Below are 23,989 nucleotides of genomic sequence, written 5' to 3'. Positions count from 1 at the left end.
AATTCCTTCCTTCTCTGGTTTAAAATTGGCTTCTCTGGCTTGAGCCGAGGCCAGGAAATTCCTTCTCTGGTTTAAAATGAGCTTTTTTTGGCTTTAAAACTGGCTTCTCTGGCTTGAGCTGAGGCCAGGGACCAGAAGCGGGGAAAAGCAAGCGGAGTAAATTCTTTCCTTCTCTGGCTTTAAAACTGGCTTCTCTGGCTTGAGCCGAGGCCAGGAAATTCCTTCCTTCCCTTGTTTAAAACTGGCTCCTCTGGTTTGAGCTGAGGCCAGGGACCAGAAGCAGGGGAAAAAAGCGGAGGAAATTCCTTTCTTCTTTGGTTTAAATTGGCTTCTCTGGCTTGAGCTGAGGCCAGGAAATTCCTTCCTTCTCTGGTTTACAACTGGCTTCTCTGGCTTGAGCCAAGGCCAGGGACCACAAGCGGGGAAAAACAAGTAGAATAAATTCCTTCCTTCTCTGGTTTAAATTGGCTTCTCTGGCTTGAGCGGAGGCCAGGGACCAGAAGCAGGGAAAAGCAAGCGAAGTAAATTCTTTCCTTTTCTGGTTTAAAACTGGCTTCTCTGGCTTAAGCTGAGGCCAGGAAATTACTTCCTTCACTGGTTTAAAACTGGCATCTCTGGTTTGAGCTGAGGCCAGGGACCAGAAGCAGGGAAAAGCAAGCGGAGTAAATTATTTCCTTCTCTGGTTTAAAATTGGCTTCTCTGGCTTGAGCCGAGGCCAGGAAATTCCTTCCTTCTCTGGTTTAAAACTGGCTTCTTTGGCTTGAGCTGAGGCCAGGGATCAGAAGCAGGGAAAAGCAAGCGGAGGAAATTCCTTCCTTCTCTGGTTTAAATTGGCTTCTCTGGCTTGAGCTGAGGCCATGAATTTCCTTCCTTCTCTGGTTTAAAACTGGCTTCTCTGGCTTGAGCTGAGGCCAGGGACCAGAACCGGGGAAAAACAAGTAGAATAAATTCCTTCCTTCTCTGATTTAAAACTGGCTTCTCTGGCTTGAACCAAGGCGAAGAAATTCCCTCTTTCTCTGGTTTAAAACTGACTTCTCTGGCTTGAGCTGAGGCCAGGGACCAGAAGCAGGGAAAAGCAAGCGGAGGAAATTCCTTCCTTCTCTAGTTTAAAACTGGCTTCTCTGGCTTGAGCTGAGGCCAGGGACCAGAAGCGGGGAAAAGCAAGCGGAGGAAATTCCTTTCTTCTCTGGTTTAAAACTAGCTTCTCTGGCTTGAGCTGAGGCCAGGATATTCCTTCCTTCTCTGGTTTAAAACGGGCTTCTCTGGCTTGAGTCTAGGCCAGGGACCAGAAGCGGGAAAAGCAAGCGGAGTAAATTCTTTCTATCTCTGGTTTAAAACTGGCTTCTCTGGCTTGAGCCGAGTCCAGGAAATTCTTTCCTTCTCTGGTTTAAAACTGGCTTCTCTGGCTTTAAAACTGGCTTCTCTGGCTTGAGTCAAGGCCAGAGACCAGGAGCGGGGGAAAGCAAGCGGAGTAAATTCTTTCCTTCTCTGGTTTAAAACTGGCTTCTCTGGCTTGAACCTAGGGCAGGGACCAGAAGCGGGGAAAAGCTGGATCATTTCTGACTCACTTCATGAGTCGTAACAAAAATGGCGGAAAAAGCTTCAGAAGGGCAAAGGGACTTCCAGTTTTCTTAAAAACTTCAAAATCACTTCGGAAAGGTAATTTTTCCAAATTTATTCTGAATTACGAAGATTCCGACAGTACCTAACCATGCCTAATAAATAACATGGAAAGAGACGTTCCTTCTGCCTCGAGTGGTCGCTGATTCATGTCGAGTCATCTTCAGCACAGGTTAAGGCTGAACTTCCCCTTTCTGTTGCCACATTCAGAATTTGGTTTTCTTGTCAGTAAAGAAGAACCGCCTGGGCTTGTCACTCTGTTGGAGAATTCAGTACAATTAGGATTGGATTTCAGAAGGAAAGAGAATCAATTCTTGAGCAAAGGTCACAAGAAAGAGACAATAACATTAACAATAACAATAGCATTGCTCCATCTATGTTTAGCATTCACACAAATGATCAGCCACTGCCAGAAGGGACAGAGAGTTCCATCTATGCTGATGACTGTGTCATCACCACCCAAGCAGGGAGCTTGGAAATGGTTGAAGAGAAGCTCTCCAAAGCTTTAGGTCAGTGTTTCTCAATCTGTGGGTCATAGAATAGAATAATAGAATCATAGAATCACTCTCGAAGATTTGTTGAAACCACCAAGTCTTCAAACTCTTACAAAAAGAGGGGAGGGATGGGGCCTGTCTTATTTCCCTTGGAAGGGCATTCCAGAGGTGGGGGGCCACCACCGAGAAGGCCCTCTCTCTCGTCCTAGGAAATATGTCGCCAAAGCAGCAAACTCTAGAATTTATTTGTACCCAGCCACCATCTCCCCCAACAGGGACTTGGGGCGGCTTACATGAGGCCAGGCCCAATTAACAAATTACAATAAAATAAAATACGAATGACAATAATAAATATATAGTAAATAAATAAATAAATAATGAAAGGACCAAGGCAGTGACATCTCTGGCCCATCCTCTTTTTGGATATCAGCCAGCACGCCAATACCTTAAATCAAGAAACAGTTTCTTAAGACTTGCAGAGATACTTGAAGGAACCCCTCAGCAAGCAAAAGTCCAAAAGTGGCAGGCTAAACCCGGAGCCTCAATCAGTGGCTGATACCAGATGAGAGACTCCCTCCTGGGCACACAGAAGACTGAGTGACTTGGAAGGTGCTGAACAGGCTGTGCTCTGACACCACGAGATGCAGAGCCAACCTTATGAAATGGGTCTATTAAGTGGAGTCCACGAAATGTGAATGTGGAGAAGAGCAAACCACAGACCTCCTACTACAATGTAACCTTAGCCCTGCCACATGCACAAGGGAGGACTATAACGAACCGTGGGGAAAAGTAGGGAACGTAATTCGATAATAAAAATCCCCAACTCTGCTTCACCAAATTATAACGACCACACAGCAGCCTACCAAATTATAATGATGACACTACTACAGATTAGCTCACCAAAATAGAGAGGGAGAATAGTGGTTGATAAACCAACTGTATATTTAAAAGCTAGGAACTGAGAGGCTTAAAATTATTCTTTAAAAGATTTCCACAGCCACCATATTACTAACAGACAGGCTGAGGTACTATTGAGGTACTATTGAGAGGTTGTTCTGTGACCCACTCTGTGTCACTATAGGTTTCCTAGAGGCTGTTGAAAGCTGACTTGAATAACGCTTTTACCACAAAGGTATTAACACTGAGGCTGGTATAAGTTGGTAAAAATAACAAACTTTTATTGAACAAACTTGAATATTTCAGGTACAAATGCTTGATGGTTTCAATAAAGTTCTGGCATACAAAAAGCTTGTGGTTACATTTGAGAAGAGATCTTTAAAAAATTCTGGATTACAAGTCTTAAAGTTTCAACACAGAAAATTACTTCAGGAAATGAATCTCTGAAAGTAACTCCCACAAAAATCCCCCTCAGGAATCTAGCCAAAACCTGAACTAACCTTCCTTAGGAAAAGAACAGACCACTAATGGGGTTCTGCTCCACACAGTATTTATTTATTTGTTGTGTCAGAACAACCACAGTATTCTAGCTATATTTCTCTATAGCTACTCTGAATACTAAACAAAAGACTGCCCCAAAGTTCTTCTTCAAAACCCCAAACTGCTCTCACTGACACCCAACGTCTTTGCTCTACCCTTTCCAAGCTCCAACTCCAAACTCAACTGGCAATCTGGGAACTCAAGCCTCAGTTTAAAAGTCACTTCTTTCCTTCAGATCACTTAGGCTCCGCCACATCTTCCAAACCAATCTTAGCCTTCTGATTTTCCCTCCAAGACTAGGACACGCCCCCTCAAGGCAAACCTAACCTAAGATGGCATCTCACTGTCTCCCTTCTCCAAAATGGATGCCGTGGCTTCGCCAGGCCCACTCTCTTAGGCCTAAGTAAGCTTGCCAAGGTAAGAGATTCATTACAAGGACCTTCTTATAGAGGCACTCCAAATGGCCAACTTTTGATACAAGAAATAAATACAATAAAGAGAAAAATTATGAAGATCGGAAGATTTGGAAATATATCTACTGACATGGAGCGTTACCAACACTAGAAGATATAATTCCAAGTGTTCCTGGAAACTGGGTCAGTGGTTGAGGAAAAAAGGAGTAGGGAGCGGACAGGTATTTATTTTAATTTTCTGATACCTTTTGACTTGGCTTTGCCTCAACTCCTTTGGCAGGGCCGAAGGGGGTTTGCTTGTAGGGGTTCTCCATGGCAAGGGCATGCTTTTTCGACGGGGAACCTTTGGTGAAATGAAGAGGGATCTTTTCGTACGGATCCTCAGCCTCTGGCTTCAAGGATCCTCGACTCTTTGGAGAGATCTGGTCGTAAGTCTCCTTGACCAGCTTTTCTGACTCAGGCTCAGGAGCGACGTTCTTCATCCACCCAAAAGAGACCTCTTCGTAAGCATTGCTCATCTTGTCACTGGGGGACGTTGCAGATTGCTGGGATTTCATCTTGTGGATCTGGCCGTACATGGGTGACTCGGGCAAGGTTTTGGCATGGTTTGGCTTCTGAGGATCTTGGTCCAACACAGGAGAGGTAAGGTGTGGTGCAAGTGGTGGTTGTGAGCCTTGGAGCTCCATCGATGCCTTTGGTTTGCTAGGTAACTTTGGAGACAGCTTTGGAGGAGTTGACGTTGGGGAGCTTAGTGTTGTCTTCTTTGATGGAGTCAGGGAGGATTGACCGCTCCGGGAATCAGGAAACAACCAGGAACCCTTGTCTTGGTCCAGGCCAATTTCGGAATAAATTGTCTCCAGGGGAGTAGCTTCCACCAGATTGATTTTTTTGCTGTGGGATCGATCCACTTGCTTAGCCATGGCAAACAGAGAGCTTGTTTTCTTTCTGCTAGAAGAAGAGTTGGCTTGGTCTGGGCCTTCAGGCTTCTGTGACTCTTCTGTGTCTCCTTTAGAGGGTTTTCTCGGCACTTCTGGGCTCCTGTTATCTACACGGTCCTTCTTGACAAAGTTCCCTTCACCGCTTGAATCTTCCTCAAAGGACTGGGATACCAGCAGGTTGCTCCTGGCTGGAAGTGGTGGGGCATCATCGGGGTCCTGGGGTGAGATAAGAATAGGGAGGGAAAGGGAGAAAAGGGAGGAAGAAGAATGAAGATAATTGATGGAAGTCAAGAGTAGAAAACTGCTTAATGTGCAAAAGACAATGAGGTAATATGCTGGGACTCAGTCTGTGATTGAACCTGAGCCTGTATTTGAACCTGTGAATGTGTTTCAGTCTGTTGCATCCCAGTTCAAGAAACGAGACCATAAGATTAAATCCACCACACTGGACTGTAGGAAAAGCAATCCTTGTTTATTGATGAAAAATTGGTTATAAAAGAAAGGTAAATGCAAAGTCAAAAAGCCACAGAAAAAGCACAGCAGTTAGTAGAATCTCTGAACTTGAGCAAAATTTCAAAAGCCACAATACAAGAACCAGGAATCTGTTAGCCTTTTACTAACCATTAACTTGAAAACTAGAAGCCTCTGGGATTACTGGCCATGAAACACAAGAATTCTGCCAAGGCACAGCTACAGTCCCAAACGTTGCTTGATCTAAAGAGGCACCCGGCAGGAGGCCTCTTAAACCAAAGAAACTATTCTTTGAAATGCCCCTTGACTTTGAAGCCTGGGCCTGTCTCTCCTGTAAATGATGTGACCTTCGTAGAAACTGTGAAACATTTCTGTCTCTAACTATCTGTTCTCTTCGGTCCTCATTAAAAACCCCAGGTGGAGAGATATCACGGCTAGCAATATCACGGCTAGCTTCCAAAACATTTTCCTCCAGCTGTTGAGTTTCATTTTCATCTCCGCTGACCTCAGCATCAACAACAGATTCCACACTGTCAGGGTCAGGGAGAGCTTGCTCAGTTGGAAAAACTATCAGAGAATCCGGTTCACACAGATCAGGATCAGGCTGAATCCCAACACAGTCTCCTGATGTTTCTGTGTGTGATGTGGGTAATGAGGAGGGAAATCAGTCCCCTGTTGCTTCTGATGTGGAGGATGCTGGGGCTGACTCTGAGGTGCAAGATGGAGACACTTTGGTCAGTGAGATTCATCCAGACACTGACAGAGAGGTTTTTGGGATTTTGGCCTGCATCAATAGGAGCATAGTGTCTAGATCTAGGGAAGTAATGCTACCCCTCTATTCTGTTTTGGTTAGACCACATCTGGAATATTGTGTCCAGTTCTGGGCACCACAATTCAAGAGAGATATTGTCAAGCTGGAATGTGTCCAGAGGAGAGCGACTAAAATGATAAAAGGTCTGGAGAACAAGCCCTATGAGGAGCGGCTTAAGGAGCTGGGCATGTTTAGCCTGAAGAAGAGAAGGCTGAGAGGGGATATGATAGCCATGTATAAATATGTGAGAGGAAGCCACAGGGAGGAGGGAGCAAGCTTGTTTTCTGCTTCCCTGGAGACTAGGACGCGGAACAATGGCTTCAAACTACAAGAGAGGAAATTCCATCTGAACATGAGGAAGAACTTCCTGACTGTGAGAGCCGTTCAGCAGTGGAACTCTCTGCCCCGGAGTGTGGTGGAGGCTCCTTCTTTGGAGGCTTTTAAACAGAGGCTGGATGGCCATCTGTCAGGGGTGATTTGAATGCAATATTCCTGCTTCTTGGCAGGGGGTTGGACTGGATGGCCCATGAGGTCTCTTCCAACTCTTTGATTCTATGATTCTATGATTCTATGGTGCAAAGGGCAGATTCTCATGAGAATGTTCCTGTCAGGCCTTGGGAGAAAGGTCTGTGAGCTCTCCAGATTCTAGTTTGGAAAACAATCTGACACCTGCTAATGAAGTTAATGAGGAGTCAGATCAGCAGAGTCGGCAGCTGGAGATTAGCCAGAATCGACAAGAGGCCCAATGTTTACGTAGATCCGAAAGAATCCGTCAATTAAAGTCAAAGACTGGAGGAAAACAAAACCAGTTTTTGGGATTTAAGGTTTGCCTGTAGAAAATCTTGTCAGATCAGGTATTGTTTGGAAACCAAGCTCAAGCCTCATGGAATTCCTGAGTGATGCAGTGATCTTGTCTTCATTGTTTTCCCCTAGCCTTTCAACTTGACTAGCAGCGTCTGGTCTGTTCTTGCTTCTTGGTTGATTCCTGTCTGGATAATCAGTGCCTTGGATTATTATTTTATGCTTTTTGAACATTGCTTTTGACTGCCACGTTTGGACACTGTGTCTTTTTGCTGCTTTTCAATGCCTTATTGCTTTTTGGAATCTTATCTATCTTTACAAGCATTTATTTCTACTGGCTTTTTTTCTACAATAATAAAAAGGATTGTTCCTTCACTCAACGTATGGTATGTTTATAGTCAGAGGGGCTAGTTCCTGTTCTGGAGTGCAACAGAATACTGTAAAAATACAATGCAGAGCAGAAGAGAAAACTGGCCAAAGAAGGATCTCCATGGACATCATCAAGTCCATCACTGATGACAAGCACTGGTTTACGGGAAGGGCGGCATCCTTGGTATTAGGTGAAAAGGAGTAATAGAGTTCGGTGTCATCTGCATAAATTTGACACCGAACTCCAAAATTCCAGATGATCTCTCCCAGTGGTTTCATGTAAATGTTGAACAGCATGGGGGACAGAATTGAGCCCTGAGGGATCCCATAGGCCACAGGCCAACGAGTCGAACAGGTGTCCCCCAGCTCCACCTTCTGGGTCCAGCCCTCCAGGAATGACTTGAGCCACTGTAAAACAATGCCCCCAAGGAACCACTTTAACCAGAGCCTACTTGACCAGGGACGACTTGACTAGGAGACTACTTTGACCTGGGATCACTTGAACAGGGACAATTTGACCAGGGACCACTTGATCGATCGGCGACCACTTGACTGGGGCACCAAGTGGCCAGGGACCACTTGGCCAAGGGCCACTTTGACCAGAGACCACTTGACCAGAGACCACGTGACCAAGAACTTCTTTGACCAGGGCCCACGCTCGAACATTAGTACCAAAAGGGGCGGGGCTGGTCGACTCTGCGGAAAGGAGCAGAAATAAATAAAATAATATAAATAAATAAAAAGGAAGGAGGTTGCAAACCGGATTTTTGTTCTCGTGGCCAGGATGGTCCATGCTTTAGTCACCTCCAGATTGGACTACTGTAATGCACTCTACATGGGGCTGCCCTTGAAGACGGCCCGGAAATAATAATAATAATAATAATAATAATAATAATAATAATAATAATAATCTTTATTTGTACCCTGCTAGCATCTCCCGAAGGACTCGATGTGGCTTACAAAGGGCCCACAGGTTGGGAACCACTGTCCTCTATCCATAGATAACCTTCACAGCACATCTGGTTTTGGTCAAGGGAGATTTGCTGTAATATGAGGCAGGGATGGAGTCAACCTCAAGAGGTTGATGGACCTCAACTCCCATCAGTGTTTTGCCACCACAGGCAATGCTGAGGGTGGATGAGATGGCATTTCTCCAACATCTGGAGAGATACATTTTCTCCCTCCTTTTCTTAGTTATTCCTCCTGTTATTCCTGGTGAAGCTGGGAGACGCCTGCTCGGACCCCTGGCGTTTGACCTGTGGGGTCCCGCAAGGCTCTATTCTGTCTCCCATGCTTTTTAACATCTACATGAAACCGCTGGGAGAGGTCATCCGGGGTTTTGGAGTCGGGTGCCACCTCTACGCAGATGACATACAGCTCTACTACTCTTTTCCACTGAATTCCTAGGAAGCCCCTCGAGTGCTGGACGAGTGCCTGGCCGCTGTGGCTGTCTGGATGAGGATGAACAAGCCGAGGATTAATCCTGACAAGACAGAGGTCCTCCTGGTCGATCGTAAACCAGATCGAGGTATTGGGTGGCAACCTGTGCTGGATGGGGTTGCACTCCCCCTGAAGTCACAGGTCCGCAGCTTGGGTGTCCTTCTGGACTCATCACTTACGCTTGAAGCTCAGGCGTCGGCAGTGGCCGGGAGGGCCTTTGCACAATTAAGACTCGTGCGCCAACTGCAACCGTACCTCGTGAAGGCGGATCTGGCCAGGGTGGTCCATGTCTTAGTCACCTCCAGATTGGACTACTGTAACGCACTGTACGTGGGGCTGCCCTTGAAGACGGCCCGGAAATAATAATAATAATAATAATAATAATTATTATTATTATTATCTTTATTTGTACCCCACAAGCATCTCCCGAAGGACTCGATGCGGCTTACAAAGGCCAAGGGCTCAAAACACAACATAACAATACACAACCTAAAGCAAATTAAAAACAGTTTAAGCAATATTAAACAATAAGCAATAAAACAATACACCAGGACACAATAAAACTGGGCCAGGCCAGAGTAATGGGTACAGGATTAAAAGTGCTGATGTGATATATAGGGATTATAGGGTAAGTGCAGTGTGCCAACAATCTTAATTTCTAATAAAGTGCTTCTGGGACTTGTTGTTGGAGTTTTCCTATTCTGGAAAGGCACATCGGAACAGCCAGGTCTTCAAGTTCTTTCTGAAGACTGCCAACGTAGGGGCCTGTCTAAGATTTTTTGGGAGGGTGTTCCAGAGTCGGGGGGCCACCACAGAAAAGGCCCTGTCTCGCGTCCCCACCAAGCGCGCCTGCGACGCGGGCGGAATCGTGAGCAGGGCCTCTCCGGATGAGCAAAGAGAATGCGTGGGTTCATAAACAGAGATGCGGTCACGCAGGTAGAATGGTCCCAAACCATTTAGGGTTTTGTTGGTGAGCACCTGCACCTTAAATTGGGCTCAGAAAATAAACGGCAGCCAGTGGAGCTCCTTGAACAGAAGGGTTGACCTCTCTCTGTACGAAGCACCAGTTAACATCCTGGCTGCTGCCTGTTGGACCAGTTGGAATTTCCGAGCCGTATTCAAGGGCAGCCCCATGTAGAGCGCATTACAGTAGTCCAATTTCAGTTGGTTCAACGGGCAGCGGCCAGGCTGTTAACTGGTGCTCCTTACAGAGAGAGGTCAACACTTCTGTTCAAGGAGCTACATTGACTGCCGTTCATTTTCCGGGCTCAATTCAAGGTGCAGGTGCTTACCTACAAAGCCCTAAATGGTTTGGGACCCACCTACCTGCGTGACCGCATTTCTGTATACGAACCCACACGATCCCTTCATTCATCTGGTGAGGCCCTGCTCACGATCCCACCAGCATCGCAAGCATGATTGATGGGCACGAGGGACAGGGCCTTCTCGATCATGGCCCCACGACTCTGGAACTCCTTTTCCAAGGACATCAGGCACTCCCCAACACTGGCAGTCTTCAGAAGGAGCTTGAAAACATGGATGTTCCAGTGTGCCTTCCCAGATTAAGGAATCCCAAGCAATTGTCCCTAATGCACTTTATGAGAGAGTTAGAAGTGTCTGCACACCCTTCTATTCCTAAAATATCCAGTCTACCTCACCTGGACATGCCCAGCATTTTTAGAATTTTAACTATTACATTTGGCCCTGCCACAGGTTTTTAACAGTGTCATGCTTTTGTTACTGTTTTATTGCTTGCTTATTTATTGTTGCATTGTATTGTTGTCTGTGTTTTTGTTAATGATGTATTTTGGGCTCGACCTCTTGTAAGCCGCACCGAGTCCTGCAGGAGATGGTAACGGGGTACAAATAAAGGATTATTATTATTATTTATTATTATTATTATTATTATTATTATTATTATTATTCCAAACCCACCTCTGTACTCGGGTCTCCTTTCTCCTTGGATAAAGACTTCTGTTGATCCCAAAGCTTCTTTCCTGGTTTCGCAGGCTGGCTGTTGACGTTCTCCTTTGCTGGCTTGGTGGTTGATGGACTGGTCCGGACTGGGACACCTGCCATGGAGCTGTGTTTGGAAGATGTCTGCCGGTCCAAAGTGATTTCGTCATACACACTTGTCTCTTCGTCCTGCGAAAGGGTAGGGAGAAAGGGAATGGAAAGAAACACCAATGAAGTAACACCATCGCTTGTAGTTTCTTCATCCTGGAAAGAAGTGACAAGTGGAGTGCCATCAGCAAGGTTCCATCCTGGGCCCAGTCCTGTTCAACATCTTTATTAATGACTTAGATGAAGGGTTAGAAGGCAGGATCATCAAGTTTGCAGACGACACTAAATTGGGAGGGAGAGCCAATACTCCAGAGGACACAGGAGCAGGTTTCAAAACGATCTTGACAGATTAGAGAGATGATTGGCCAAAACTAACAAAATGAAGTTCAACAGTGACAAATGCAAGATACTCCACTTTGGCAGGAAAAATGAAATGCAAAGATACAGAATGGGGGACAATGCCTGGCTCGAGAGCAGTACGTGTGAAAAAGATCTTGGAGTCCTTGTGGACAACAAGTTAAACATGAGCCAACAATGTGATGTGGCGGCAAAAAAAGCCAATGGGATTTTGGCCTGCATCAATAGGAGCATAGTGTCTAGATCTAGGGAAGTCATGCTCCCCATGCTCTATTCTGCTTTGGTTAGACCACACCTGGAATATTGTGTCCAATTCTGGGCACCACAATTGAAGAGAGATATTGACAAGCTGGAATGTGTCCAGAGGAGGGCGACTAAAATGATCAAGAGTCTGGAGAACAAGCCCTATGAGGAGCGGCTTAAGGAGCTGGGCATGTTTAGCCTGAAGAAGAGAAGGCTGAGAGGAGATATGCTAACCATGTATAAATATGTGAGAGGAAGCCACAGGGAGGAGGACGCAAGCTTGTTTTCTGCTTCCCTGGAGACTAGGACACGGAACAATGGCTTCAAACTACAAAAGAGGAGATTCTATCTGAACATGAGGAATGTTTGCCTAAAGACCTTGGCATGCACTGAAAAACAATCGGCGCTGATAAAATTACCATCTACCAGCTGCAAAAGGCCACCCTACTTGGATCGGCACATATTATTCGCTGATACATCATACAGTCCTAGACACTTGGGAAGTGTCCGACGTGTGATCTGTAGAGTGTCTGCTGTGGACTCATCTTGTTGTGTTTCAAATAATAATAATAATAATAATAATAATAATAATAATAATAAGGCCATCCTACTGGGATCTGCACACATTATTCGCCGATACATCACACAATCCTAGACACTTGGGAAGTGTCCAACGTGTGATCCAATTCAACAGCCAGCAGAGCGTCTGCTGTGGACATATCTTGTTGTGTTAATAATAATAATAATAATAATAATAAATAATAATAATAATCTCGTGTTTCAAATAATAATAATAATAATAATAATAATAATAATAATATACTTTATTATGCCCCCAGTGGCGCAGCAGGTTAAACTTCTGAGCTGCGGAACTTGCTGAGTGATGGTTCAAATCCAGGAGCTCCTGCTGTGAGCCCCAGCTTCTACCAAACTAGTAGTTTGAAAACATGTGAATGCTCTGGCGGGAAGGTAACAACACTCCATGACCTTGGAGGTGCCTACGGACAACGTTGACTCTTCGGCATAGAAATGGAGATGAGCACCAACCCCCAAAGTCGGAAAAGACAAGACCTTTACCTTTACCTTACCCTTTATTTATATTCCTGGAGGGAGTCAGACAAGAATACAGTATACACATACAAGGTAAACATTCAATGCCTTTGACACAGAGAACAAACGACATACAGTACCTATTGATCTACTCGCATTACATGATGTCGAACTGCTAAATTGGCAGAAGCTAGGGCTGACAGTCAGGAGCTCATCCCGACTCATGGCCTAGAACTGTTAAACCTCCAGTCAGCAGATTTCCTGCAGCTAGCGGTTTAACTGCTGCGCCAACACAACCCATTAGGCACTGGCACTCTTTGGCAGACAAGGCTAAAGAATGTAGAGCAGCGTTTCTCAACCCAGAGTCGGGGGCCCGGGGGGGGGGGGTCTCAAGGGGGTTTCAGAGAGATCACCAAATACCATCTAAATATATATATATCTGATGGTCTTAGGAACCCCTTTGGCAGAGAAGGCTGAAGATCTCTCTGCCTGTCCTTCTCTTCCTTTTTGGAAACAGATGGTGCATCCTCCCACCAAAAGCCCTCTTTCTGCTGTGATTGTAGGTGAACTATAAATCCCAGCAACTACAACGCCCAAATGTCAAAGTCTATTTTCCCCAAACTCCACCAGTGTTCACATTTGGGCATGTTGAGTATTCATGCCAAGGTTGGTCCAGATCTATCATTGTTTGAGCCCACAGTTCTCTCTGGATGTAGGTGAACTACAACTCCAAAACTCAAGGTTAATGCCCACCAGAACCTTCCAGTATTTTCTGCTGGCCATGGGGGTTCTGTGTGCCAAGTTTGGTTCAATTCCATCATTGGTGTTCAGAATGCTCTTTGATTGTAGGTGAACTATAAATCCCAGCAGCTACAACTCCCAAATGTCAAGGTCTATTTCCCCCAAACTCCACTAGTGTTCACATTTGGGCAGATTGAATATCCATGCCAAGTTTGGTCCAGATCCATCATTGTTTGAGTCCACAGTTCTCTCTGGATGTAGGTGAACTACAACTCCAAAACTCAAGGTCAATGCCCATCAAATCCTTCCAATATTTTGTTTTTTTTGGTCGTGGAAGTTCTGTGTGCCAAGTTTGGTTCAATTCCATCACTGGTGGGGTTCTGAATGCTCTTTGATAGTAGGTGAACTATAAACCCCAGAACTGTAACTCCCAAATGTCAAGGTGTATTTTCCCCAAACTCCACCTGTGTTCACATTTGGGCATATTGAGTATTTCTGCCAAGTTTGGTCCAGATCCATCATTGTTTGAGTCCACACTGCTCTCTGGATGTAGGTGAACTACAACTCCAAAACTCAAGGTCAGTGCCCACCAAATCCTTCCATTTTTTTTTAAGTTGTGGAAGTTATGTGTGCCAAGTTTGGTTCAATTCCATCACTGGTGGGGTTCTGAATGCTCTTTGATAGTAGGTGAACTATAAATCCCAGCAACTACAACTCCCAAATGAGAAATTCAGTCACAACCAATGTTCAAATTTGGGCAAATTTGGTCCAGTGAATGAAAATACATCCTGCATATCAGACATTTACATTACGATTCACAACAGTAGCAAAAAGACAGTTATGAAGTAGCAAGAAAAATAATGTTATGGTTGGGAGTCACCACAACATGAGGAACTGCATTAAGCGGTCGTAGCATTAGGAAGGTTGAGAACCACTGATGTAGAGGATCACAACTCCCATGATTCCATAGAATTGAGCCATTGCATTTAAATGGTTTCAAACCGCATTCATTCTGCAGTGTAGATGCGCCCTCAGGGACTCACCTTTGAGCAGGCCACGGTAAGCTTTTCACTATAAGGTTCAAGGTCGGTCTTTTGGTAGAAGCCGACCAGTTCGGCCAAGCTTTGGTGGGTCTGGGTGTCCCCCGAAATGGCGTAGCGTCCGTTGCGTTGACCGGCGATGACAAAATGCCGGATTCGGTCTTTCCCCCTGCAATGAAGACCATCCCCGAAAGGAAGATACAAATTACAAAAGAGATTCCAATTACTTTCGGAAATGCTCCTGGACGGTAAGATCTAATTGACCATAGAATAGCCTACTGATGGTTTCTCTTTCATTGGGTGACTATCAGCCAAGGTTGGATCACCACCTCTCAGAGAGACTGCTTGCTTGCTTGCCATTACCACTCAAGCAGGGAGCTTTGAGATGGTAGAACAGAAGCTCTCCGAAGCTCTAGGTGCTCTTACTGCCTACTACAGGGAAAACCAACTGATCCCTAATCCATCTAAAACACAGACATGCGCCTTTCACCTTAAGAACAGACAAGCATCCCGAGCTTTGAGGATTACCTGGGAAGGAATCCCACTGGAGCATTGCAGCACACCCAAATACATGGGAATCACTTTGGACCATGTTCTGACCTACAAGAAGCACTGCCTGAATATCAAGCAAAAAGTGGGCGCTAGAAACAACATCATATGAAAGCTGACTGGCACAACCTGGGGATCACAACCAGACACAGTGAAGACATCTGCCCTTGCGCTATGTTACTCTGCTGCTGAGTATGCATGCCCAGTGTGGAACACATCTCACCACAGTAAAACAGTGGATGTGGCTCTTAATGAGACATGCCGCATTATCACAGGGTGTCTGCGCCCTACACCACTGGAGAAATTACACTGCTTAGCCGGTATCGCACCACCTGACATCCGTCGGGAAGGAGCAGCCAATAGTGAAAGGACCAAGGCAGAGACATCTCCAGCTCATCCCCTGTTTGGGTATCAGCCAGCACGTCAACAACTTAAATCAAGACATCGTTTTCTTAGATCTACAGAGACACTCGCTGGAACACCCCAGCAAGCGAGAGTCCAAAAGTGGCAGGCTCAAACTCAGAACCTCAATCAATGGCTGATACCAAATGAGAGACTCCCCCCTGGGCACACAGAGGACTGGGAGACTTGGAAGGCGCTGAACAGACTGCGCTCTGGCACCACGAGATGCAGAGCCAACCTTAAGAAATGGGGCCACAAAGTGGAATCCACGACATGTGAGTGTGGAGAGGAGCACTGACCACATACGGCAATGCAACCTGAGCCTTGCCACATGCACAATGGAGGATCTTCTTATAGTAACACCAGAGGCACTCCAAGTGGCCAGCTACCGGTCAAAGGACATTTAATCAACTACCAAGCTTGCAAACTTTGTGTTTTGTTTGTTTGTTAAAAAATGCAATACAACTGTTTGGTTTGCTCCTGACACGATAAATAAATCATAGATAAACCACTGACCTTTTGGGTGTGAAGATATCCGAAGTCATGTTTGGTCAACGGAGATGAGAGCCGGAGCGATGGCAGTTGCAGTGGGGGGAAAAAAGACACGAAAGCCGTCACAAGGAAGTATGGACATCGTAGACGCTTACCTTCATATTTGCCTCTGACCACAAAATGAGCCACGTTGAAAAGAAGACTCTCGTTAAAAATAAATACAAGACTCTCTTGTGGACTTTGTACCGCTGGAAATTTGCATGAGGTTCATTCTCAACCCGGGGTGCACCTACAGCAGTGTTTTTCAACCTTCCTAATGCCGCGACCCCTTAATACAGCTCCTCATGTTGTGGTGACCCCCAACCATCACATTATTTTTGTGGCTGCTTCATAACTGTCATTTTGCTATTGTTATGAATCGTAATGTCAATATCCGATATGCAGGATGTATTTTCATTCACTGGATCAAATTTGGCACAAATACCCAATACACCCAAATCTGAATACTGGTGGGGTTGGAGGCGGGGGGATTGATTTTGTCATTTGGGAGTTGTAGTTGCTGGGATTTATAGTTCACCTACAATCAAGGAGCATTCTGAATTCCACCAACAATGGAATTGAACCAACCTTGGCACACAGAACTCCTATGCCCAATAAAAACTAATGGAAGGGTTTGGTGGGCATTGACCTTGAGTTTTGGAGTTGTAGTTCACCTACATCCAGGGAGCACTCTGGACTCAAATAAGGATGATTCTGGACCAAATTTGGCATGGATACTCAATATGCCAAAATGTGAACACTGGTGGAGATTCCATCTGAACATGAGGAAGAACTTCCTGACTGTGAGAGCCATTCAGCAGTGGAACTCTCTGCCCTGGAGTGTGGTGGAGGCTCCTTCTTTGGAGGCTTTTAAACAGAGGCTGGATGGCCATCTGCCAGGGGTGATTTGAATGCAATATTCCTGCTTCTTGGCAGAATGGGGTTGGACTGGATGGCCCATGAGGTCTCTTCCAACTCTTTGATTCTATGATTCTATGATTCTGGTGGAGTTTTTTGAAAATAAACCTTGACATCTGGAAATTGTTGCTGGGATTTATAGTTCACTTACAATCAAAGAGCATTCTGAACTCCACCAATGATGGAATTGAACCAACCTTGGCACACAGAACTCCTATGAACAACAAAAACTACTGGAAGGGTTTGATGGGCATTGACTTTGAGTTTTGGAGTTGTAGTTCACCTACATCCAGGGGGCACTCTGGACTCAAATAAGGATGGATCTGGACCAAATTTGTCATGGATACTCAATATGCCGAAATGTGAACACTGGTGGAGCTTTTTGAAAATAGACCTTGACATCTGGAAATTGTTGCTGGGATTTATAGTTCACTTACAATCAAAGAGCATTCTGAACTCCACCAATGATGGAATTGAACCAACCTTGGCACACAGAACTCCTATGAACAACAAAAACTACTGGAAGGGTTTGGTGGGCATTGACCTTGAGTTTGGAGTTGTAGTTCACCTACATCCAAAGAGCACTCTGGACTCAAATTTGGCATGGATACTCAATATGCCCAAATGTGAACACTGGTGGCGTCTAGGGAAAATAGACCTTGACATTTGGGAATTGTAGTTGCTGGGATTTATAGTTCACCTACAATCAAAGATCATTGTGTATCCCACAAATGGGAAAATTGGGCCAAACTTCCCACACAGAACCCCCACAATGAACAGAAAATTCTGTGTTTTCTGATGGTCTTTGGTGACCCCTCTGAGATCCCTCTCATGACCCCCCCCCCCAGGGGGCCCGACCCCCAGGTTGAGAAACGCTGATCTGCACTGTGGAATGAATGCAGATTTGACCACTTTAACCACTGTAGCTCAATGCGATTGTATCCTGGGATTTGTAGTTTGGGGGAGGCACCTACCCTGTTTGACAGAGAAGGGCAAAGACCTTGTCAAACTACAACTCCCAGGACCTCATAGCATTGAGAAACTGCATTAATTCTGTAATGGAGATGCACCTCCCTAGTTCCTGGAAAGAACAAAATAACAACAACAAAAACAACAACGATTCCACTGTTTCTGTACAACAGCAACAATAACAACAATAATGATGATTCTACTATTTCTGTACAATAACAACAACGATGATTTCACTTTCTGTAGAACAACAACAAACATGATTCTGTTTCTACACAACAACAACAACAATGATGGTGATGATTCCACTGTTTCTGTACAGCAACAACAGCAGCAGCAACAACAATTCCACTGTTTCTGTACAACAGCAACAATAACAATTATGGTTCCACTATTTCTGTACAATAACAATGATGATTTCACTGTTTCTGTAGAACAACAACCATGATTCTACTGTTTCTGCACAACAACAACAACAATTCCACTGTTTCTGTACAACAGCAACAATAACAACAGCAACGATTCCACTGTTTGTGTACAACAGCAACAATAACAGCGATTCCACTGTTTCTGTGCAACAACAAAACAACGATTCCACTGTTTCTGTACAACAGCAACAATAACAACAACAATGATGATTCCACTATTTCTGTACAACAATCACTATGATGATTTCACTGTTTCTGCACAACAACAACAAAAGTGATTATTCCACTATTTCTGTACAATAACAACAACAACAACAACAACAATGATTCTACTGTTTCTGCACAACAACAACAATGATGGTGATGATTTCACTGTTTCTGTACAACAACAACAATTCCACTGTTTCTGTACAACAGCAACAATAACAACAACGATTCCACTGTTTGTGTACAACAGCAGCAATAACAACAACAACGATTCCACTGTTTGTGTACAACAGCAACAATAACAACAATGATGATGATTCCACTATTTCTGTACAACAACAACAACTATGATGATTCCACTGTTTCTGTAGAACAACAACAACAAGCATGATTCTCCTGTTTCTGCACAACAACAACAACAACAACAACAACGGTGATGATTCCACTGTTTCTGTAGAACAACAAGTATGATTCTCCTGTTTCTGCACAACAACAACAATTCCACTGTTTCTGTACAACAGCAACAATAACAACAGCAACGATTCCACTGTTTCTGTAGAACAACAACAACCATGATTCTACTGTTTCTGCACAACAACAACAACAATTCCACTGTTTCTGTACAACAGCAACAATAACAACAGCAACGATTCCACTGTTTGTGTACAACAGCAACAATAACAGCGATTCCACTGTTTCTGTGCAACAACAAAACAACGATTCCACTGTTTCTGTACAACAGCAACAATAACAACAACGATGATGATTCCACTATTTCTGTACAACAACAATAACTATGATGATTTCACTGTTTCTGCACAACAACAACAAAAGTGATGATTCCACTGTTTCTGTACAACAACAACAATGATTCTACTGTTTCTGCACAACAACAACAATGATGGTGATGATTTCACTGTTTCTGTACAACAACAACAATTCCACTGTTTCTGTACAACAGCAACAATAACAACAACGATTCCACTGTTTGTGTACAACAGCAGCAATAACAACAACGATTCCACTGTTTGTGTACAACAGCAACAATAACAACAATGATGATGATTCCACTATTTCTGTACAACAACAATAACTATGATGATTTCACTGTTTCTGCACAACAACAAAAACAACAACAACAACAACCATGATTCTACTGTTTCTGCACAACAACAACAACAATGATGTTGATGATTTCACTGTTTCTGTACAACAGCAACAACAACAACAATTCCACTGTTTCTGTACAACAGCAACAATAACAACAACAACAATTCCACTGTTTCTGTACAACAACAAAACAATGATTCCACTGTTTCTGTACAACAGCAACAATAACAACAACGATGATGATTCCACTATTTCTGTACAACAACAAGCATGATTCTCCTGTTTCTGCACAACAACAACAATGGTGATGATTCCACTGTTTCTGTACAACAACAACAACAACAACAATGATTATTCCACTGTTTCTGTCTTGAGAGAGACTCGTAATGCCAAGACTTACCGATAGGAGAGAATGTAGCTGAAGGATCGTTTGTTTACTCTGATCAGAAAGCAACCAAACTCGGTGCCTTTAAGAAGGTCTTCAGCTTGCCTGTTCAAAAGAGAAGGTTTTCCTGAATGTTATGACTGTTTATTGACCATCCTTATCTACTCTCTGGCTATAGTACTGGGGATTCTGGGACTTATAGTCCAAAGCTGAGATGCTATGTAACATGCATAGAATGTAAACACCAAAAAGGAAATTCCAATAATATTTTGGAAAAAATGACCGCAAATGTACACCCCTGTAGTTGCTACAAGATTCCCATCACCCTCAACCAACTGGTTATGGGAGATTATGGGAGTTGTAGTCCAAGGAGGACATACTTCTTAACACAGAGAGCATAAATACTAGGCATTAGGCCTGGGCAATCCTTGGTTCTAAATGGTTCTAAAGTACTTACAAAACTAAAGTTTTGGTGGTGAAAATTTCAGAACTCTAACAAAACTCTCAGAATTTGATTATAAATGGCAGTTCCTAATTGATTCTGTCATAAAAATCACCCACAATGAAATAATAATTAAATTTTGAAAGTTTTTGTTAGAGTTCTGAAATTTTCACCACCAGAACTTTAGGTTTGTAAGTACTTTAGAACCATTTAGAACCACGGATTGCCCAGGCCTACTAGGCATGTGCAATCCATGGTTCTAAAGTACTTACAAAACTAAAGTTCTGGTGGTGAAAACTAGGGGGCGCTGGTGCTTTGTTTCTACAGTGTTGCTAAAGTTATGGTGGTGAAAATTTCAGAACTCTAACAAAACTTTCAAAATTTCATTATCAATGGCAGTTCCTAATTGGTTCTGTCATAAAAATAATCAATAATGAAAAAATAAGGAAATTTTGAAAGTTTTGTTAGAGTTCTGAAATTTTCACCACCAGAACTTCAGCAACACTGTAGAAGCAAAGCACCAGCGCCCCCTTGTTTTCATCACCAGAATTTTAGTTTTGTAAGTGCTTTAGAACCATTTAGAATAAATAAAAATGTGGTGTTCGTTTGTGGAATTCACAGAACTCAAAAACCACTGGGTGAATTGACACCAAATTTGGACACAAGACACCTAACAACCCAATGTATGTCCTTCACTCAAAAAAAAATATGATTTTGTAATTTGGGAGTTGTAGTTGCTGGGATTTATAGTTCACCTACAATCGAAGAACATTCTGAACCCCACCAACGATGGAATTGAACCAAACTTGACAGACAGAACCCCCACGACCAACACAACACACTAGAAAGGTTTAGTGGGCATTGACCTTTTGTTTGGGAGTTGTAGTTCACCTGCATCCAGAGAGCATGGTGGACTCAAACAATGATGGATCTGGACCAAACTTGGCATGAATACTCCATATGCCCAAATGTGAACACTGGTAGAGTTTGGGGAAAATAGTATCTTGACATTTGGGAGTTGTAGTTGCTGGGATTTATAGTTCACCTACAATCAAAGAGCATTCTGAACCCCACCAAGGATGGAATTGAACCAAACTTGACAGACAGAACCCCCATGACCAACAGAACACACTAGAAAGGTTTGGTGGGCATTGATCTTGAGTTTAGGAGTTGTAGTTCACCTTCATCCAGAGAGCATGGTGGACTGAAACAATGATGGATCTGGACCAAACTTGGCATGAATACTCCATGTGCCCAAATGTGAACACTGGTGGAGTTTGGGGGAAAATAGAATCTTGACATTTGGGAGTTGTAGTTGCTGGGATTTATAGTTCACCTACAATCAAAGTCCATTCTGAATGACAAAACTGAGGCAAACTTCCCACATAGAATCCTCATGACCAACAGAAAATACTTAAGGCCATCAAGTCCAACTGCCTTCACCATTTGGGAGTTGTATTTGGGACTTGTAGTTGACATTTGGGAGTTGTAGTTGCTGGGATTTATAGTTCACCTACAATCGAAGAACATTCTGAACCCCACCAGCGATATAATTGGGCCAAACTTGGCACACAGTTCTTCCATGACCAACAGAAAATACTGGAAGGGTTTGGTGGGCAGTGTCTTTGGTTTTGGAGTTGTAGTTCACCTACATCCAGAGAGTACTGTGGACTCAAACAATAATGGATCTGGACCAAACTTGGCACAAATACTCAGTATGCCCAAATGTGAACACTGGTGGAGTTTGGGGAAAATAGACTCTTGACATTCAGAAGTTGTAGTTCCTGGGATTTATAGTTCACCTACAAGCACAGAGAATTCTGAATCCTACCAACGATATAATTGGGCCAAACTTGGCACACAGTTCTCCCATGACCAACAGAAAATACTGGAAGGGTTTGGTGGGCAGTGTCTTTGGTTTTGGAGTTGTAGTTCACTACATCCAGAGAGTACTGTGGACTCAAACAATAATGGATCTGGACCAAACTTGGCACAAATACTCAGTATGTCCAAATGTGAACACTGGTAGAGTTTGGGGAAAATAGAATCTCGACATTTGGGAGTTGTAGTTGCTGGGATTTATAGTTCACCTACAATTACAGAGCATTCTGAATCCCACCAATGATAGAATTGGGCCAAACCTCCCACACAGAACTCTCATGTGGGCCACAGCAACGCGTGGCAGGGGACGGCTAGTGCCTAATAAATACCCAAAACAAATAATTGGATTTGGAAGAATCACCTTTGCAGCCAGAAACATATAGCTGATTTTGGATTTCCATCATCCCCACCCAGTTGATGTGTGGGGATGATGGGAATGGTTGAGCTCTGATATCTAGAAGCTTTCCTGGCTTTGCTCACCAAACATGGAAACAAAGGAGGATAATACCCAAGACTACTGAGCTTACTTCCGTGTGATGAAGCCGTGGAACCACGCCGGTAAATCGCCATCCTGCAAGATAAGGGGCACCTGTGTTGTCAGGAACCACTTCAGCACCAGATCTTCCAGCATATCCGAGGAACCTTTCTCCGGATCTGGGTTCGATTCTTTCCCCAAAGAGAGCCACTTTGCTCTGTCCTCCATCCTGCTTTCATGCTGGGAAGAGACGGCAATAACCCAAAGGGAAGTAAGGCCCGGAAAAAAAAAAAGAGTGAGAGAAAGAGAAAGGAAAGAGGTGTGTTGGGTGCCTTTCGGTCTCATTTGTTTATCCCTTGCTCTGCTGTAAAATAATCGCGCCTCTTGCAACTACTGCCCTAGGGAGATGCTCAAGGTGTGTCTACACATGATAGTTATCCCAGTTTGAGATCACTTTAACGGTCATTGTTCCCTTTGTAGTTTGGGAAGGCACCTGAGCCCCATGGCGGAGGATTCAAAATGCTTCCGACAACAACATTTCGATGTATTGTCGAAGGCTTTCATGGTTGGAATCATAGAATCAAAGAGTTGGAAGAGACCTCATGGGCCATCCAGTCCAACCCCATTCTGCCAAGAAGCAGGAATATTGCATTCAAATCACCCCCGACAGATGGCCATCCAGCCTCTGTTTAAAAGCTTCCAAAGAAGGAGCCTCCACCATACTCTGGGGCAGAGAGTTCCACTGCTGAACGGCTCTCACAGTCAGGAAGTTCTTCCTAATGTTCAGATGGAATCTCCTCTCTTGTAGTTTGAAGCCATTGTTCCGCGTCCTAGTCTCCAGGGAAGCAGAAAACAAGCTTGCTCCCTCCTCGCTGTGGCTTCCTCTCACATATTTATACATGGCTATCATATCCCCTCTCAGCCTTCTCTTCTTCAGGCTAAACATGCCCAGCTCCTTAAGCCGCTCCTCATAGGGCTTGTTCTCCAGACCCTTGATCATTTTAGTCGCCCTCCTCTGGACACATTCCAGCTTGTCAATATCTCTCTTGAATTGTGGTGCCCAGAATTGGACACAATATTCCAGATGTGGTCTAACCAAAGCAGAATAGAGGGGTAGCATGACTTCCCTATATCCAGACACTATGCTCCTATTGATGCAGGCCAAAATCCCATTGGCTTTTTTTGCCGCCACATCACATTGTTGGCTCATGTTTAACTTGTTGTCCACGAGGACTCCAAGATCTTTTTCACACATACTGCTCTCAAGCCAGGCATCGTCCCCCATTCTGTATCTTTGCATTTCATTTTTTTCTGCCAAAGTGGAGTATCTTGCATTTGTCACTGTTGAACTTCATTTTGTTAGTTTTGGCCAATCATCTCTCTAATCTGTCAAGATCGTTTTG

General features: G+C 44.1%; 1 protein-coding gene across 1 annotated transcript; it reads right to left on the bottom strand.

Annotated features, from left to right (window-relative positions):
- Positions 1–1,777: 1,777 nt before the first annotated feature.
- Positions 1,778–22,814, bottom strand: SH2D7 (SH2 domain containing 7). The gene is made up of 6 exons (XM_060755900.2): positions 22,639–22,814; positions 19,804–19,893; positions 14,293–14,458; positions 10,730–10,939; positions 4,210–5,118; positions 1,778–1,877 (listed from the first exon to the last, which is right to left on the bottom strand). Exons 1-6 carry the CDS (start codon positions 22,812–22,814, stop codon positions 1,827–1,829), a joined length of 1,602 nt encoding a protein of 533 aa, XP_060611883.2. The 3' UTR covers positions 1,778–1,826.
- Between the last annotated feature and the right edge of the window lie 1,175 nt (positions 22,815–23,989).

Source organism: Anolis sagrei, chromosome 9 (assembly GCF_037176765.1).
Source record: "Anolis sagrei isolate rAnoSag1 chromosome 9, rAnoSag1.mat, whole genome shotgun sequence".
In the NCBI taxonomy this organism is placed as follows: Eukaryota; Metazoa; Chordata; class Lepidosauria; order Squamata; family Dactyloidae; genus Anolis; species Anolis sagrei.
Note: the sequence above shows the minus strand (reverse complement) of the source record. Positions and strands in the feature narration are given on the sequence as shown.

What these genes read in the sequence shown, in the direction of transcription:
- SH2D7 (XM_060755900.2), bottom strand. Translation starts at nt 22,814, where the DNA reads ATGGAGGACAGAGCAAAGTGGCTCTCTTTGGGGAAAGAATCGAACCCA. An exon ending in CACGGCTTCATCACACGGAA is followed by an intron (nt 19,894 to 22,638) that starts GTAAGCTCAGTA and finishes TCTTTTGAACAG; the next exon opens with GCAAGCTGAAGACCTTCTTA. An exon ending in AGCTACATTCTCTCCTATCG is followed by an intron (nt 14,459 to 19,803) that starts GTAAGTCTTGGC and finishes TCTTCATTGCAG; the next exon opens with GGGGAAAGACCGAATCCGGC.